Here is a 16869-nt window from a genome sequence, read left to right on the forward strand (position 1 = left end):
TTTTATATCTGTCATTATTTTGTTAACGTTTGTTGAAATATATAATTTATGGCATCCACCATTCCATTAAAATAACCATCAATTCCCTCATTTGGGATGGATTGTGTAATTATTGGCTGGCGCAATGAGATTTGACCCCCTGCTCTGTTTGCTGTGTTATGGTGACCTGGCACCAAAACACACCGAGGTTTGCTTATCGATTTGGCCTCTTCTTTAATTTGTTTATCCTCTTTTTAACCTTTCCCCTGTCCGACGTTGTGTTCGATGAACCCAGCCACATTTCCCAGAGTCAGCGAGAGCAGAGCGACGAGCGAGGAGGAAGAGAGAAGTCTCACAAGCGGATTTGAGGATGAACCCCGTGTGAGAGGTGAGCGGAGTACGACGCTGGATTTGGGCTTTTGTTTTACCCTCCATAGATTAAAACCATTGTCTGAATGTTTCTCATTCCCACAGTGATTTAATGTACTGCAGTCTCAGGTGTAGCTTGCCGAGTATCTGGTAAACATCCCTCTGCTACTTTACAGATGTGTTGTTTTTTTCTCCAGGTGCCAGCTCCAACCAGGAAAACATTTTCGGGGTAGGAAACGTGAATTTGGAGGTGAACATTTTACGGTTGTGTTGTGGGAGAGTGAACCGGGAGGTTATTTGGGAATCCCCGTTTCTCTGTCCATCTTTCTCGTCCTTATCCCACCAGCATGGGAGGAGCCTTCTCGCATGTCTTTTTGTTTTTTTCTGCTGCTCGGTGGGCGGGAGCCAGATAGGGCAAAGGCACTGGGAGAATAGTGGACCCTTCAAGTTGCCTGACGGGCTTTTGTTGGAATAGAGGCAGGAGATACAGAGTGGAAAGAGAGAGCGAGTGTGGAGAGAGAGAGAGAGAGAGAGATACTCGTCTCCACTCCCCCTCCCAGAAATTGGGAGAGCAAGTCTAAATCATGTTGCATATCAGTGCTGTTGTGCTGTGATGTTGCTCAGGCAGAGCCCGACGCAGAGCAGACCAGTACTCAGAACCCGGATCAGCCCAGCCCTCTCAGAACTGGAGACCCGCTCCCCGCAGCGTCCCTCGCCTCCACCACGTGCCCACTTCAGTGAAATGTATCCTGAAGAGAGCCGGGGGTCCGGAGGGGTAGCCACTGTGGACTTCCTGGAAGGGACATACGACTACGCTGCGCCCACCCCTGCCCCGACTCCCCTCTACAGCCACTCCACCCCTGGCTACTACTCCGCTCCTCTGGACTCCCACAGGCCGCCCTCAGACGGCAGCCTGCAGTCCCTGGGTAGTGGGCCCACCAGTCCTATAGTGTTTGTGCCCTCCAGCCCCAGACTCAGCCCCTTTTTGCCCCCACCCGGCCACCACTATCTGGAGACCACCTCAACGCACGCCTACAGGTGAGCCAATGCAGTTTAGTTTTGATCACTACAGTCGACGGAGGTGTTTGTGTGTGAGCTCGGACAGATGTTGTTTTTTATAGACTCTGCATCAACACGTATGAGTCACTGCTTTCATTCGTGGTGAATATTCACCATACGTTTTATTTGTGCATTAATAAATATTTAATTGAAAGTTGACATCAGTCACATTTCTTTTGCCAATTTCTTTTTTCTTTTTAGATTCCAGCACAAAGTTAAAGAATTATATCCTATATACTGACTTTGTGTTTTTTCTTATGAGCGGCAGTGGGGCATTTTGCCACATAACTGCATTTAATATCTTTCACTCACAAATCACGGCATTAGTAATCATCACGATGCATTTTTAAACAAAACACGATAATGCGTGCATTGTTTTATTAGTCTTTGGCTTCAAACAAAACAATGCCACTATCTCAATAGAAGGGATCAAGCTTTACCCTGGTTTCTAATTCCAGAGATTAAGGACTTTGTCAAGGACCTTGAGCAGGGAACAATACGTTAGAACAACTGAAGTACACGTACAGATTGCTTCCTGCCTCAGGTGGAAAATGGTTCTCTGCTTGCATCAAATTAAAGTTGTTGAGGATAACGATTGCAATGACAAACAAGTAATTGCTTGCTCTTACTTTTTATGAAACAAGTGTTTGACAAAGAAACAAATGTCGCACATTTCTTCTATCTGCATCAAAATTGATTGCCGCCGTCCTTGAAGATTTCCCGAGATCCAGTAATTAAACTGACCCGAAAAATCCACGTCATGTGACATGTCCAGCGTACCATCCAGTCAGCAGTCGGTTTCCAGAGAGGACCAGTCCACCACCAGCGAGGAGTCGTACAGTCTGGGGGAGTCAGGCGCCGGCGCGGAGGCCGGGGGCTTTGAGATGGCCAAGGAGACGCGGTTCTGTGCCGTGTGCAGTGACTATGCCTCTGGGTACCACTACGGGGTGTGGTCCTGTGAGGGCTGCAAGGCCTTCTTTAAGAGGAGCATCCAGGGTAGGTGATCTTCCTGCTCCACCCATTTGCGACCAAATGGATTTCAACTAGTGAGAGATAATGACTGAGAAATGCCCAGACGTAATGTGTCTCTCGTGGAGTGTTATTTCCCGACTGGTCCGTAGAAAATAGTTTTGGCGTCAGGCAACAAAATAGCACTTAGTGTGATTTAATTAAGAACATCCACAACAGTGAATATCAAAGTTTTGATTTGAAAGGACAGGGAATTAGTCCCTCAGCAGCTTATTAGGCTTGTGGATTCCAAGTGCAGTGCCTGTAACCTCAACAGAGAAATAAGCAAACTTAAATTAGTTAATTATAGGTTTCTCTATTTTTATTTCCACTTTATCTTATCCATGTTTGCATCTCATGTCATTCATGCTACGTGATGGACAGCCTCCATGTACTGCGCCTCTGTGGAGATAAACACTTCTGTTGTCGCCTACAGCCATGTTTGTGATATGATGCTCTGGCATATTGACAAGTTGTGTAATGAAAGACGGGTCATACAGAAACCAATAGTCTCCATGGCAATGACAGACAAGTTTTAATTTTCTCCATCTCAGATCCATTTAAAATGGGAATAGAGTGTCCCCGGCTACTAAATAAAATAAATCTGATCCGAACACTGAAGTGGGGGTATTGAAGTAATAGATTTTCTTCCATTTCAGGTCACAATGACTATATGTGCCCGGCGACCAATCAGTGTACTATTGACAGGAATCGGAGAAAGAGCTGCCAGGCTTGCCGTCTTAGAAAGTGTTATGAAGTGGGCATGATGAAAGGAGGTGGGTAGACACGCTTTTATTTGTTTTATTTCACAAATGTACTTTTTCCAATTGGATGTCATTCACCAACATTATCCTGTTGTTTTTACTGTCATTTTATTTATTTTTCCTTTTTAGCTTTTTATATATTGTTTTAATGCCGGCAAATGCTCCACATTTGTATCACCCTGTTCTTAAGAAATTTAAAAAAGGCCATGGATCAACCGTGGCCTTTTGCTGAGAGGTTTGGCACAAATATGAGTGTCCTGGTGGATGCAGATAAGCTCGAGACTAACTTTAACATGACCTTGAAGTTATTTCCTCTTAAGGAGTACGACAACTGATTAAAACACACCCACATTTTTGTTTTCATACTTCTTGAATCCCTCAGGCATCCAAGTAATCTGCACTGCTGGACTTTGTGGTAAAAACAGGATATACAGTTATGTGTGAGCGATGTTTGTGCGGTACACGCATCTCTGGGGTTTGTGTGTACTAAAAACCCCTTGCCGGGTGTTTAAGGTGTGCGCAAGGACCGCGGCCGCGTACTGCGGCGGGACAAGAGACGCACTGGCCTCGGTGACAGAGACAAGGCCTCTAAGGACCTGGAGCACAGGACGGTGCCCTCTCAGGACGCAAGGAAGCGCAGCAGCAGCAACAGCAACAGCAGCAGCAGCAGCGGTGCTTGTGGTGGAGGAAAGTCGTTCCTGACCAGCATGCCTCCCGACCAGGTGCTCGCTCTCGCGGAGACACGTGTTTCTTTGTTGTTGGTGTCGTTGGCCAGGAGCAGGAACGCGAATGTTCGTACATTCACACATAGTGGCCTGGTGTCTGGGACGCGGAGACGTTTGTTTGTAGCTTTTGTTTTCTCGGGTCACATTCTTATTCTGTCTGTCTCCTGCTTCCCCAGGTGCTTCTCCTGCTCCAGTGTGCCGAGCCGCCGACGCTGTGCTCCCGCCAGAAGCTGAACCGACCCTACACCGAGGTCACCATGATGACCCTGCTCACCAGCATGGCGGATAAGGAGCTGGTCCACATGATTGCTTGGGCCAAGAAGCTTCCAGGTACTGTATCGACTGAAATAGTTCTCAGCACTAAACCCTCTTATATTGAGTGTTTTTTATCAAGTTATATGTTTTTTAAATATATATTCTTTAATTAAATATTACTAAAATATAAATTTAAAGGAGCAATACGTTTTGCAGACCCTTGTATAAAATTCTTTAACGGACATTGTCTGACAGATTAATTAATTACTTTATATTTTGGCCGCAATTTGGCGAAAACCTACAAATAACTGTTTAGAGTCTCTTGAGACTTGCCGGAAGCCTGATAACATTCATGGTCCATTAGCATCAAACATATCCTGTCTGTAGGGAATTATCACAGTGGGTTGTGAACTTTTTTTCAAAATGAGCCAACTGCCCTTTGACCCCACAGTTTGAGATTCAGCAAAACAACTGTGATGTTTAACAGATTGCGTACATCCATTTAAAACTTTCCTAAAACATCATGACACATGACCGAACAGTTAAACAATCATGAGCTCAGTTTTTATTAAAGTCAGGCGCGATGTTGTGTGGGTCATTAGTGATGAGCAATAAGTCTGTAGATTATTTAAGATGTTGTTGCATGTTAAACCTCTAAAACGCGTCTTTGGCTTCCAGAAACACAACACCACAATAAAGGCTTTAAAAATGTCCCTTTTAAAGTTAATGGATACATGATAAATATCTTCACAAACCGCACAACTGCAGCACAAAATACTGTAGAATTCTAGGTGAAATATAAGCCTCTCAGTGCAAACGGGTCACTGACATCAGGTCTTCGATAGTTGAAGCACACACACACACACACACGCACACACACACACACACACACACACACACACACACACACACACACACACACACAAATGTAGAGCCATTACAGCAATGGTGATTACAGTCGCCACCTTTGGGAGGATTGTTTGGCCAATCCCCTAACCCCCCCCCCCATCGAGCCTAAATGCAGTGTAGGACACATCACCCTCTGCATGTACACACACACACACACACACACACACACACACACACACACACACACACACACACACACACAAGCTCCCTAAGTGAGCAAGTCTTTATTTTGAGGTTTTACCACCTTGTGCGTCACTAAAAGCCCAAAGGCGCAGCGTTTTAATTGCGAGAGGTCCCAAACAGGGTGCAGAGGGGGACAATGGGAGTGAATTGGCTGTAATTACCGATGAATCGAGACAGCTGAGTGCCGGCGATAAGCCTTTGCAAGAGTGCAGAGATTGCAGGTGCTTTAATTTAAGTAGCCATTCCCGGGCAGATAATAATAGTGCGTGTAATTTTATTTTTATAAAAAGAATGAAGGTGCACAACAAAACATTTATTCAGCACCGAGTGAACATCATCCTCTCAAACACCAGATTGTTGTGTGTTTTCATTTGGTCTTAAATCCAAATAACACCGATGATCAGGACAAAACATGTATTGGGTCTCATGCAGCAACATTCTCCACAAATTTCTCTTAAATGTTCTATTCATTTGTCTTTTAAGAGAAAAAATAAGATATGTCAAAACATTCTTGACCGTCCATGTCCAGAAGGGCTGAATGAGGAATCCCATTTGAATAATAACTTGTTCCTCATGTTTCAAACTTTCCGCTGCACAAACCCTTTGTGGTCTGTGAAAAACAAGATGCATCGAGTGCTCTCGGCTACTATTAACATTTTAACAAAGAAGAGCAAAAATAAGAAAACTCTGGTGAATCTCAGAAATCAATTTGATTTGGAACAAATTGTGAATTCTAACCAAAACGAGAGGACATCTGTTCTCATATCGCCTTCTGGCATGAGGCCCATTGTCCAGTATTGTTAGTCAAAGGGCCGACGTGGCTCCTGGACGGCTGCTATAGAAACGTGTTAAATCTACACCGGGTGTGGATCACCTTGTTCCCTTTCCCGGAATACTCGTACTAATGCGCTGTACGCACGTGTGTGTGTGTGTGTGTGAGTGTGCTTCTAGGTTTCCTGCAGCTGGGCCTCCACGACCAGGTGCAACTGCTGGAGAGCTCGTGGCTGGAGGTGCTGATGATCGGGCTGATCTGGAGGTCCATCCACTGCCCCGGAAAGCTCATTTTCGCACAGGACCTGATACTCGACAGGTAGCCAGGGATACGCGGCTTAAATCCTCTTTCTCTGCACGTGGTTTTCCTCCTTGTTTTTCTATCTACACTCTCGCACACACCTTAAGGGTGATGCATCATCATAGATTTTCTATTTCACACCTTTTCCAGCCATTGTGCCGCCCCAAGAGTGAGACTAATTACATGTCCCCCCCCCCCCCCCCCCCCCGCGGAGTAGAGAGCAGCCTCTCGCTTTCCCCCGAAACACTCCTCATCATTACTGTGCTGAGCTGGCAACCAGAGCCGAGATTTAATCAAGGACTCAATGCAAGGAATGAGGGAAAGGGAAGAACGGAAGAGGAGGCGGAGGAGGAGGAGAGAGCTAAATGACAAACAGACAAAAACATAGACATGCAGACATGGTTTTCTTCTTTAGTCGGCACAGCCTGTTCCCTACATTTTTCCCCATGTTCACAATGAACAAGATGGTCAGACCGTATCTACCTCTGAGTGGGGAAAAAAATGAGAGAGAGACAAGGATGAGGGAGGACAGCTTTTACCCTGCGATGTGTCCGACGGTCCCCGTTTGATTTCCTGTTTTGAGCGTCCTCGCCAAGTGGCCGGGATGACTCAAGCGCTGTGGGTCCGGGTCGATCGATCCCCTCGGCTCCGCGCCGTCCAGTTCAATCCGGCAACTCTTAACCGCCGGACGTTATCTGTGCTTCTGTCACTTCCCCGACAAAGGGAGCGTTACGGCGATTCAGTCCGCCACATGTTTGCCTGGCCGCTGTCAACAGCATCGCTGGTTGAATCCGTTTTTGTTTTTTTCTGATTTTCCTATATAAAAGAAAAGACAAAAATAAAAACATTCCGCCGTGTTTTCCCTGAACTCTGCTCTCCAGAAACGAAGGCGACTGCGTCGAGGGCATGGCGGAGATCTTCGACATGCTGCTGGCCACCGCTTCCCGCTTCCGCTTGCTCAAACTCAAACCCGAAGAGTTTGTCTGTCTCAAAGCGATCATCTTGCTTAACTCCGGTGAGGCGACGTGTGTGTCTGTGTGTGCGTTCTGTACCAGCCTTTTTAATTCCACACTACTTTGTCGCGGGTCGCAGGTTCCTGTTCCCGAGAGTAAACGGCGTCGAACTGCACCCACAAAGGTGTAGCTCTGAGCGCCGCTCGGGCACATCGGGTGAACACAGTGTTCTAGAAAGGCCTGCGCCCTTAATATGCTCGATAACTGTTCCCATGACAACCTGAGGCAACATGAGGCCCGTGTTTGTCCCGGAGATTGAGATATTCTATATGGGAAGCTGAGCGGCCTGAGATGCCAACGGGATGACACAGCAGGTACAGCTGCTGGAGCCGGATGAATGTTTGATTGCTGTGTGGGAAATGCTGCATGTGCTCCAGACCCGTGTGTGAGGCGCATCTTTCATCAAGATCAAATTGTTGTTTTATTTATTTTTTGAAGCTTGTTGCAAGCAGAGCTTTTTCTTCTTTTTTTTTATCACATTAGTACATCAGATTTTTCTCTCTTCACGAACTGAACGCTTTCAGTCACTATTTAATTAGGACGTTCCCATTTACCTTCTGTTGTTTCTCTCCCGTCAGGGGCCTTTTCTTTCTGCACAGGCACAATGGAGCCTCTCCACGACACCGCAGCGGTTCAGCACATGCTGGACACCATCACAGACACTCTCATACATCACATCGGCCAATCCGGTTGCTCGGTGCAGCAGCAGTCGAGACGGCAGGCCCAGCTGCTCCTCTTGCTCTCCCACATCAGACACATGAGGTGAAATTGAATTATGAAATATCTCATTTGCTTTTACCATGGTAACAGTCTGTCCTTTTCAACATATTCTGCAGAGAATCGTGTTTCAGTAATCCAGAGTGTTTTTTGTTGTAGGAGCTTAACCGGTGAATTCTTTAAAAGCGTTAGGGATATTTCATGACATATAGAAGGTGGGCAGCTGCTTTTCTCATCACCAGACCTGTCGATTACTATGGATGTCTGAACTCACTCACTTATTAAATACTCCCTACGCTCTATGCAAGTTCTACCTAAAGGATTATGCAGGGAGTTTTACAATAGTCGCCTCATTTCCCATCTCCGTTTCATTGCTATAGTACATGCAATGCAAAAACTATGACAAACTATGCTAAGATATTTTTTATGACACTTATGACAAACTAAACTATGGACATTGTTCATGACATTTTAATGACTTGCTATGACATTTCTGTTTACATTTTATTAAATACTCTACTATTACATTTATTATGACACTTAATGACTACTGTACTGTACTATGACATCTTTACGACATACTAAGCTATGACATTTTCATGACATACTAAGCTATGACATTTTTTATGTCATTTTGACAACATACTAAGTTATGACATTTTTATTAAATCCTTTTTACGCCATACTATACGATGCCTTTTAAATGACATATTTATGACACGCTATACTTGCCCTCATGGTTCATTGAAAGGTAGGTTCCCCCATTAGCTCTATCTTGTGTAACTGAAAAGGTCCTGTCTCTCAATTTCTAAAAATGTTCTCTGCAGCAACAAAGGCATGGAGCATCTCTACAGCATGAAGTGCAAGAACAAAGTGCCCCTGTACGACCTGCTGCTCGAGATGCTGGACGCTCACCGCCTCCACCGGCCGGACAAACCGGGTGAGTCGTGGTTCCACGCTGACGGAGAGCCTCTCTCCTCCACCACCATCGCCGACATGAACAGCGGCAGTGGCGGCGGCGGCAGCAGCTCCACCTCTGGTGGTTCCAATGCAGGACCCCGAGTCGCCCACGAGGTTCCGATCAGAGCCCCCACTGTCCTGCAGTACGGAGGGTCCCAGTCTGATTGCACCCACGTCTTATGAGACAGAGCGCAGCGAGGGTCATCTGGAGGTCACAGATACGCGCAGCACGTAATGAGAGGGGCTTGGGAATGACATGTAATGGTTGTATTTTAATTCATTTCATGAGATAATTATTTATAAATTCAGTGATTTTATAGTTGTAGCTGTATATTTTTCCTTTGCAATACTCAATTCACTAAAATCTGCGCGTAAATGCAGTTAATATTTTGTACTGCCTTTCATATCTGTGATTTTGAGTCTGCTTATTATTATTAAAGCGGCAGGTGTGTAGTCACGTTGTTGCTTTGAAGTGACGAGCAGCTGATTTATTTTTGTTTGCCTTGACCAAAGTGCACTTCCTCTGCGTTTTAAGAGGCTATTGTGCTTTATTTTTACTTTTACATAATAAGAATGATTATGCACTTAACTATGATAAAAACCCGGTTGAAATAACTAATTTATTTTGTTTAAATTACAATATATCAGGTATTGTGCACACACAATTTTAAAATTAGATGTAAATCCTTCTAATGACGAAATGATCAGTGACAAAGGATATATTTTGAATTTTGAATAGTTAAAGATGGTCCCCATAGCCACAGCTTTTGCGTGTAATTAGTTTGTTCTTTATGCTTACCTGCACCAAGGTGTTTTTTTTCTGACTTTGCCTTAATTATGTGTTTGTGTTGCTCCACTCGGATTTCAACCAAACAAATTGTTTTACCTCTCGCACAAACTCGTAGACTTGTATCCGTAGACTTGTATTTCATGCATAGATTCTTGATTCGATGCAGTTGTTCAACAAACCTACAAACCAGTCGCTGTTCATCCGCTAATTACATCTCGAGTTTGCCTGGATTTCCACACCTCTGAAAAAATACATAATGTGGGTGCACATATGCGATTGCTTTTTATTTCTGTTTAAATGGACATATGTATCATATTGTCTACAAAGTATATATTGACTATCAAGGAACTGAAACCTATTTGGCATTTTTGCTTGAAAAATTACTAATTGCCAAATAGTTCTTGAACATATTCCTGTCCAGTGATTTGTTGCCTTTAGCAATCAAAGTTCAAGCAGGTATGTTGCTAGGAAAGAAATACTTGACAAAAAGAGGACAACAGTGTTGTTTCAGGTAGTTCAATCTGTGGTATGTGCCACTAAGATGTGAATGGAAAGCCCCCATAAAATATATAGAAGTAAATGATCATTTAAGTCCAGGCAAACCTGAACTGACATGTCACTGGTTTACTGTGCATACAAATAAAAGCATTCATGGGGAAAGTTGTTTATCACCTTCTTTTGAGTTTGTATCCCAAAGTCAAGAGTATGCAGAGTTAAATAATTCATGTTTTATTATTTGCAAAGAGTATTCTTCATGAACTTGGCATTAGCAAACTGTACATACATAAATAACATTCATATTTCATTTTTCTTTTTTTTTTTTTACAGATTCTGATGCGCAGAATAATTGTCGCAGTCATTACAAAGCTCACTATTTGATGTTGCAGGCGTCTACTAAACACTACCAGTGATTGTTTGGCCTTCTTAAAAGCAGGGGACTTAAATACAAAAATAACTGCCTGTATTCAAAAGGCATTTCAACAAACATACTTCTATCTGTTAAGAGCTATCTCTTTTTCATCCCCAAATAAAATACTGAAATTCAAAACAGGAATAAATGCCTCAGCGATTGGGGAAAGAAGTCGGCCGTCTTCAGAGCAAGTAACTCAGACAGTGCTCATGTCAGTGCTCTAGGTTCCTTTTTAGTTCAACCGCATTTAGAAGTACTCCTCTTGAGCTGATTTTTATGCTGTTTCAGTCGTCGGGTCCGAGTGTTTTTTCCAAATGTGTCTGTTAGTAACAAACTTGACATCTGAGACTGGTTGCTACTGAAACGGAGGCACAATACCCCACACTCAAGGGAGTTCTGTAGTTGAATCAATACTGAATACAATCTATAAACGGATCGAACCTTAAATAAATAGTAGCAGCCCTGGATATCATTGACAAAAAGCACGGTCGACTTTGGCGCCCAACATACAGTATATAAATAGTGCTTTTGTTCTCATTGTTTTCTCAGGATTCTTCATACACCTTGAAAAATTATACACTCATTTAGTTTAAAACGGCAGGGAATACCTAGATTGAGAAAAGGGGGTTCTCCAAATGAACGTCGATCTATTCTGGAGAGTGGATTTAAAGGGTTGAGGTGATTTCGCGGTGAGCAACGTAACAGAGAGAAGTCTTGGTATCACCTCTGAATCACTTCGTAAAGCATGATAGCAGGGTTTGTTACTTCAGGGCACTGGGTGAAGAGGAAACATTCAGTGGAGTCCTCAGCAAAGCAGCTGGTAGATCAGCTAGTTCAGCTGCTTGATTCAGATGGGTGGAGGTCCGTTGGTGTAGCGCAACATGGGGTGGAAGGAGCGGGCAAAGTTGTTGGCGTGGTGGCAGCTGTAGTCCTCCTCCGTCATGGGCACCAGGCACGCGAGACCAATCAAGAGCAGGAGGATCAACTGGACGGGAAGCGCGGCCCTGAGGACCCGCAGCAGGAAGGACTGGCCTTTTGAGGAGGAGGAGGAAACGCCATCCGGAAGGTCAGAACGGGAGGAAACGCAGCCAGCGGCGCTTGGTGATCTGCTCCGGCTGCCGGAAGACACAGAGTTGAGTTAAACACAGAAGAGAACAGACCCGAGCTCACTAGCATTTGCAAATCAAGTTAAGTCAAAATTGTTTTTTAATTGGAGGTTTTGGTGATCTATAGTGAAAGGGGCCTTCAGCCTCAGAGTCATTGTGTTTGGGAATTTGGAATATTGTTTACAGATCCAAAAGTTAATCCAATCAATGGGAAGCATGTGAAGGCAAAATCCGGATTTTCCTTTGGTTGAGCGCCGTTAAAATGTGTAACGGACAAAATCTTTTCCTTTTATCAAATTTAATCAAACAGAAGGTCATCAAAATTTTATTTATCCTAAAAATGGCAATTCTTACATTTCAAAAGAGGTAAAACCAACATGTTTGCAAATACTACTTCACCCACGTCTGACCAGTGAACGAAGCCTCAACAAACACTCAACGGGAAGGAAATTGAAGATGCAGCAAAAAAGACCCAGATTCAAAGATCGAAAGAGTCACAAAGGCACAAACACACAGAAAACCACAGACGCTCGTAGGTAGCCGGCTGCGTCTCTCTGGGGGGGGACACTTCGGCTTTAGAGCAGAGTGTGCGAGACGTCAACACCACGTTGCGTTCCAGAAAGGGGCAGGAGAAACGCCAACTGGCTCCGCGCAGATTTCCACGGTTAAAGCAAAGACTCGAAAACTCGTGTTCTCACCAACTCATCCTCGTAGAGGATCCCTCACACTACTGCCTTCCAATTTAGGCCTCGTGCCGCAGGCACACGAGCAACATTACACATTCAGAGATGTAGTTCATGGCACTGCCTCATGCGTTGCTGGATTTTTGTCTCCAAAAGCCTGTTCACAGGTAATAGAGTACTTGCATTTCATATAAAAGGACTATAAAAACACTTATTGCAAGACTTGATTTTTTGTTGTTGTTATAAGTTAGATCAGAACAATCTGAAGAGAGTCAGAGTGAGTTAAGATGTCTGGAAAGGAACCGTAGGAAACAAGGTGGGAGTTAAGGTAAAAGGAAAAAGAGCAGGAGTTATTGCATCATATCCTCCTTTTAATTATAAAGACAATAAAACGAGAAGGAAACACAAAAAGGGCTGTGGGATCAGCGGGATTCAGAGAACGACATCTAGTGGAGGAGAGTGTCAGTCACTCGGAGACAAAAGGCAAAAAGTATGACGGAGCAATATTTCATGATGCCATTCAAGAAGCAGCAGGGCAAAGAGAAGCAGTGAGGTAAAACATTTAAAGGAGAAGAGGAGCGATTCCCCACTCGTTTAAGAGCTGACAACATGGTCTCTAGAATAAGGGAGCATCATGGAACACAGGGTTAAAGCCCAAAAACAAATCAAAGGAGCTAAAAATCAAAATGGTCGAATAATGTCTTTCACAGCAGGTAAGACGCAGCTTAATGAGATTCATTGATTTTTCTCATGGATTGAATGAGTAGAAATAGCGTTTCTAGGCATAGCTTTGGTTCCATCATCATCCCACGTTTCTAGAGTCCAGGAGAGAGGTACCTGTGGCGCGGGCCGCTCTTAGGGTGTCCTTGGTGGGCCTGACTACTTTTGCCTCGAGGCTGTACCGCGTAATGAGCAGGGAGGTGTAAAAGAAAGAAAAGAATGTTTCAGTCAAGGGCAAATGAAGACAAAGCCTCAGATGAGAGAAAAACATAAAGAGCCATAACATCGCTAGAGGAGGAATCGTCAACAATAAAAGAGCAGCAACGTAAACAATGACGGTGATTGACTTTCAGATCCAAGAAATCTGGCTTCTCTAGACTAAATTAGTTTAAGTCATTTAGAAAATGACATAATTAAATATGCATAGCTGTTAAAGTTAAATCGTTAGAAAACAGAGAAAATTGTATTTCCTTTATCTATGAAATCCAAAATGAGACCTAAACTATTGCTATTAAAAGAACAGTTTTATCATGTGAACAGAAAAGCCAGGTTTTCTTGTACATTTTTGGCAGATCAACATGATGTGGGCAGCAAAAACATCTAAACAAGGGAGGGTCGGGAGGGAGGCAGCAAAAAAAAAATCTCAGGTACACTACAGTACAGCAATCGAAAAAAAAGGACAAACATTTAAACTATCCATAAAAATAATATGTGGTACTTAAGTTAGAATAAATGAGTAAGTTGAATTTGATGTCATTTTTAGTGAGGGGAGGAACATTACGAGGGGAAACATTACCGATCGCTTGCGACTTTTGACAGTCACCTCTGACTCGGCACCAGCTGATCCACAGATTTCCGACTTGCCGACAGGCAACGCTAAGCAATCCTGAAAAAATAAACACAAACAGCGACAGTCACTACAGCGCTTTGATCTAAATAAAACTGCTAGTAAGCAAGTAACAACTCGGCGGGCGTTTTTTTTCCGACCTGCCGCGTGTCCTTTGTCTCCAGTCTCCTCTCCAGCTCCTCGAGGTCCGAGCTGACCTCCCTCAGGAGCAGCCTCAGCCTGTTCAGGATCACGTGCACCTTCTCCCGGGCCTCCAGACACTCGCCGCCCTGAGCCCGCGTCTGCTCCGAGCCCGTCGACTGCAGCAGCAGCGTCGAGGGTTTGGTGTTGACCAGCAGCTGAGCTGACAGCTCCTGAAGAGACGATACCTTCTGCTGTGAGTCCAGCAGCTCTTGCTGGATTTTCTGCAGAAAAAAAAGAAACAAAAGAGACGCAGGAAGCAGCAATGTGGTCAGCAATAATAATAGTAATTCATACTGAGGAGCTTCGAGTCTGCTTTACACAGACCTCGTACTAGAGAGACATACCGTCAGTGTTTTGTGATGAGCTCGCAATGTGTCACGGCTCAGTTTGGGGGGAACCGGCACCACCTCGTTTCTCCTGCGGTCGATGTTCTCCAGCCACAGCAGCAGGCCGTGGCTCATCTCATGGAACTCCTGAAATGTGTTTTAGCGTTGTTACGACATAAAGTCTTAGTATAGTATGTCATAAAAAGTCCTGTTCTTATAGAGTAATTAAAAAGTGAAAAAAGTAATTAAACGGTCTTTTCATTCTTGTTTCAAAAATTAATATACAAGGAGATGACTTAAAGTTTATGCCTCCAGACATTGTCTTTGTTTGTGTAAAACCTTTCAATGCTTTGAGGGTCCTTCACAAAATTCAAAATGTAGAGATTCCGGAAAGTTGAAAAAGAGATTTTTGCCAATAAAATGGATTAAAAAGTGATTATTTTCCAGGAATGTGTATGTTTTGTTTTTGTTACCTGGCACTGCATCAGCGCCCTCTGTAGCTCCTCCCTCCAGTGCTCCAGGGAGGAACCCAGTCGATCCCAGCGCGTGTTCATCTCTTTCAGCCTGTCCCTCAGCTCCCACGCCTCCTCGGAGTCAGGCTCTGATTGGAAGAACTCAGCACTGCTCAGATTGATGGACAGGACCTCTGACTTGTGGGCATCGACCCCTTTCAGCAGCTCCTGAGGATTGTATCGAAGGGGAAAGTAGTCAAAACAGCGTCTGCATGCGGTAGATTATTGACCGCAAAGCCGAATCAGGAAAAGACAGAGTAGGCTGAGGAAACATGGCCAACAGTTGAAACTACAACATTTAAAGTACTATCCAGTTAAACCGTGTCGGAGAAACTCCTGCTGCTCCGATGCAGCAACTGAAACGCACAGCGAGGAAACGAACCTTGAGCTTCTTGATCCTCTGCTGGATGGTGTGTATGTCGGTGCTGAGCTGGAGCCCTCGCAGCTGGTTGAGTTCAGCCTCAGACTGACCCAGCCAGCCCCACATGGTCCGCAGATCGGACATCAGCTGCTGCCACTGCTGCAGGTTCTGCTTGTGCCTGTGCTTGTCACTCAGAGTCTGAGCCTGGATCAGCTCCCAGCGCTTGATCACACCTGAAGGACCACAGACGGCGCGAATGGAACTTGGCTCACACGGCGTTTATAGGAGGGAGGGTAATCCATCGGGAAATGGGTGTAACTGACCTGCGCTTTGACCGTCTGTGCTGGTGGGGTTGGTGAGTCCTGGCATGTCGTCCTCGTCTTCAGTCAGCTCTCCCTCCGCCCTCTTGACGGCATCTATACTGCCTCGGCACTCTCCCATCAGACGCATCTGGAGGGATGATGTTAATGATAAACATTTTGGCTTGTAATAAAAGTTAGTACAACCCCATGTGCCGTGACTCACGTAGCCCATGTACGTGGAGTCGACGTCGGGGCTTGAGCTGTTGACGGTGGACTCCCTCTGCTGGAGGTGGTACCGCCCCGCATCCAGAGCCTGATCCAGCTGCCTGAGACTGGCCTCCAGCTGGCCCGACTCACCTGCAGAGGCCACAACAAGGTCGAGAAAAGTAAGATGTTAAGGGGAGATGTTTCAAAGTCTTTTCATTAGCATGCTGTTTTGGTGCGGAGGCTGATTCTGTGACGGCATGCATTAGTCTGAAATGCAAAATAACAACAACAAAAAACACAGATGTCAGGTTATTGTCGTATTAATAACGATATTAGATACACCCAAAAAACAGGCGCACTATTAAGGATGCGATGGTTTAGATTAGCATTTAGTGACCCGGACATCAGCATGCAACAACGTTGTGCACTTCAAACATGCCAACGTTCATCCGGATGATGGGACATGCAACCGGAACGATGCCTTCTTGTGCGGTGACGAAAAATAAAGAATAAAGAAAGCAGTGTTTTAGCGGATGTTCATGGCATGCTCTCATTTGTCATGCTGTGGCATTCCTTATCGGAACCAGGGGGCTGCTGCTTCCTACCGGAGGACGATTTCAATGTGTCCTCAGTCAGTTTTATATAGGCCTCTGGGCTCTCTGGGATAACTACATCTGGGAAAAGAGGCATACAACATACACTACTTACAAATGTGGCTATGATTGAATGACATATCGCTGGTAATCTACAAACGTCTTTAGGATAAATTAAAAAAGGTGGGCCATGGAGATTGACTGCCGCCAGAGCCTCAGAAACTACTGGACCTTATTTGAAGACTCCCTCAAAACACATCCATAACATGGATAACATATGTTAATTTTAACACCATATGAATGTTGGGATAAATAT

General features: G+C 44.6%; 2 protein-coding genes across 14 annotated transcripts in view; one reads left to right on the forward strand and one right to left on the reverse strand.

Annotated features, from left to right (window-relative positions):
* Positions 1 to 268: 268 nt before the first annotated feature.
* esr1 (estrogen receptor 1) lies at positions 269 to 10861 on the forward strand. Of its 5 annotated transcripts, XM_078092970.1 has the most exons (12): positions 277 to 367; positions 546 to 598; positions 973 to 1386; positions 2183 to 2403; positions 3075 to 3191; positions 3693 to 3901; positions 4081 to 4234; positions 6203 to 6341; positions 7205 to 7338; positions 7915 to 8098; positions 8881 to 8993; positions 10632 to 10861. In XM_078092970.1, the coding sequence occupies exons 3-12, from the start codon at positions 1091 to 1093 to the stop codon at positions 10712 to 10714; spliced, it is 1650 nt and encodes a 549-aa protein (XP_077949096.1). In that variant the 5' UTR covers positions 277 to 367; positions 546 to 598; positions 973 to 1090; the 3' UTR covers positions 10715 to 10861.
* The window catches only part of syne1a (spectrin repeat containing, nuclear envelope 1a), a 115025-nt gene continuing 108672 nt past the window's right edge, over positions 10517 to 16869 (reverse strand). For 4 of the 9 annotated variants that reach the window (XM_078093108.1, XM_078093110.1, XM_040159995.2 and 1 more), the window contains 10 exons: positions 16566 to 16634; positions 15977 to 16110; positions 15775 to 15901; positions 15473 to 15684; positions 15052 to 15258; positions 14597 to 14725; positions 14210 to 14473; positions 14019 to 14108; positions 13340 to 13398; positions 10517 to 11828 (listed from right to left, as the gene is read on the reverse strand). In XM_078093108.1, the coding sequence (XP_077949234.1) occupies positions 11561 to 11828; positions 13340 to 13398; positions 14019 to 14108; positions 14210 to 14473; positions 14597 to 14725; positions 15052 to 15258; positions 15473 to 15684; positions 15775 to 15901; positions 15977 to 16110; positions 16566 to 16634 (1559 nt within the window). In that variant the 3' untranslated portion in view covers positions 10517 to 11560. The remainder of the gene's footprint in view (positions 11829 to 13339; positions 13399 to 14018; positions 14109 to 14209; positions 14474 to 14596; positions 14726 to 15051; positions 15259 to 15472; positions 15685 to 15774; positions 15902 to 15976; positions 16111 to 16565; positions 16635 to 16869) is intronic. The other 5 variants (XM_078093111.1, XM_078093109.1, XM_040159998.2 and 2 more) reach the window with 3 other exon arrangements.

Source organism: Gasterosteus aculeatus, chromosome 18 (genome assembly GCF_964276395.1).
Source record: "Gasterosteus aculeatus chromosome 18, fGasAcu3.hap1.1, whole genome shotgun sequence".
Lineage (NCBI taxonomy): Eukaryota > Metazoa > Chordata > Actinopteri > Perciformes > Gasterosteidae > Gasterosteus > Gasterosteus aculeatus.

Coding starts and splice junctions, on each gene's coding strand:
- esr1 (XM_040159846.2), top strand. CDS start 962: ATGTTGCTCAGGCAGAGCCCGACGCAGAGCAGACCAGTACTCAGAACC. Junction 4,235..6,202: donor TTGGGCCAAGAAGCTTCCAG/GTACTGTATCGA, acceptor GTGTGCTTCTAG/GTTTCCTGCAGCTGGGCCTC. Junction 8,099..8,880: donor TCCCACATCAGACACATGAG/GTGAAATTGAAT, acceptor TGTTCTCTGCAG/CAACAAAGGCATGGAGCATC.